At 47.7% G+C, this 1,510-nt stretch overlaps 1 protein-coding gene across 1 annotated transcript in view; it reads right to left on the reverse strand.

Annotated features, from left to right (window-relative positions):
- Nucleotides 1-868, reverse strand: part of PTCHD1 (patched domain containing 1) — a 24,215-nt gene extending 23,347 nt beyond the window's left edge. Inside the window, exon 1 of the mRNA XM_008938093.1 lies at nt 767-868. Coding sequence (XP_008936341.1) covers nt 767-868 — 102 coding nt within the window. The remainder of the gene's footprint in view (nt 1-766) is intronic.
- Between the last annotated feature and the right edge of the window lie 642 nt (nt 869-1,510).

The raw sequence follows: 1,510 nt of genomic DNA on the forward strand, positions 1-1,510 counted from the left end.
CCCCCTCCCCTCTCCCCCCTCCTCCCCTCTCTCCTCTCCGCTGCCATGCTGGACATCAGCTGTGGCCAGGCAGGCAGAGCCCACACCCACGGCCTCAGGTGACTGGCATCCACAGAACACAGAAGGGCAGAGGTTATGAGGGCACATCCTAAGAGTTCAGGGGAATTACACAGTCTTGCCTATGGTGGTATGTCAGGAGGTCCCCCAGAAAACTTCAGTTTGTTAACAGGAGCTGGTAAAGGCTGCTGTGTCATGAGGACAACATTAGCAATATGCTAATGCATAATGCCTACTGCACTCCTCAGTGCAGGAGATTTTAAGAGCAAGTAACAATATTCCGAATAAACCTGGCACCTGAGTACTGGGACAAATGACTGACTATCAGATAGAGTCTCACTTATCCAGCTGTTTTTTTACCCTTACAGATCCTATTAGGAGAAAGGGAGATTTAAAGGAATAACAAAAGCTGAATGAATGTTTTTTTCTTGAAGGGAGACAGGCATTGCTTGCTCATTACTCACAGCTTCTTCTGCTAGATAACAGTGGAAGGAACCAAAAAAACAGTTTACCAGTGAGATGCCAGAGCACTGCAGCATGAGAGCTAGACAGCATCACCTAAGCTCCCTTGCCACAGTGGCACGCTGTCCCTGAAAGCACTCAGGCACAAAATAATAACTTCCACCTCCTCCTCTCGTTGTTTAAACAGTGACCGTTGCTTACAGTTCCCCTCTCTCTTCTGAAAATGGTGTTTGGGTGTGCCCTGTACCACACCAGAGATTTCTAGAACAGTGTTTTCTCCTCCTTCAGCCTTCAGCTGTTTGCATTTGGCAACATCTTGGTCCTGGTCTTTGTTTACTCTAGTACCCATGCTCACTCAGTTATTTTAGACATGGAAAAGAGATGCCTTCAACTGGGAGACAAATCCCTTTCTGCAAATACTTCCAGGTTGAGGGTACCGATCTCATGCCTTCACACCAAGCCACCAACTCTGGTACAGCTGACAGATAAGAGGTGGCAAAATTGCACTGCTCAGCTGGGTGGCTTTGCCTGAGGGCCCAGAAGGGGATGCCAGGAAGCACAAGCTAAAATCCTTTAACTTATCCTGAGCTAAGCCATTTACTCCAGAGCCTCAGAAAACCAAGGCTGCAAAGATTTCTTCAAGCTGTTTTTGGCTGCTGGCCCTCCTATCTCTGCCATTAGCACAGGAAGGCAGGTACCAGGAACCAGAGTCCCCCAGTAAGCTCAGTTTGGCTGCTCTGGGATGGCCAAACCCCACATCGGGCTCTGTGAGATGGCTCTTCCCTATGCAGAGCTTGGCACAACTTTAAGCAGTGGCAGCAATGCTGAATCTGAATGCAAAGAGCTTGTACTTGTATCCAGGACAGAAAGGAAAGCTTGATTTTACTCTTAAGTCTGTGCAAAAGATGCAGGAAGCTACAACAAGGGATGAGAAAAACCTCTAGCCCCTTTGCTTTGTTGAGAAGTCTTTTCTTTAATTCAAAAGTGGGCA

This window comes from Merops nubicus, unplaced genomic scaffold (genome assembly GCF_000691845.1).
Source record: "Merops nubicus isolate BGI_N331 unplaced genomic scaffold, ASM69184v1 scaffold42023, whole genome shotgun sequence".
Lineage (NCBI taxonomy): Eukaryota > Metazoa > Chordata > Aves > Coraciiformes > Meropidae > Merops > Merops nubicus.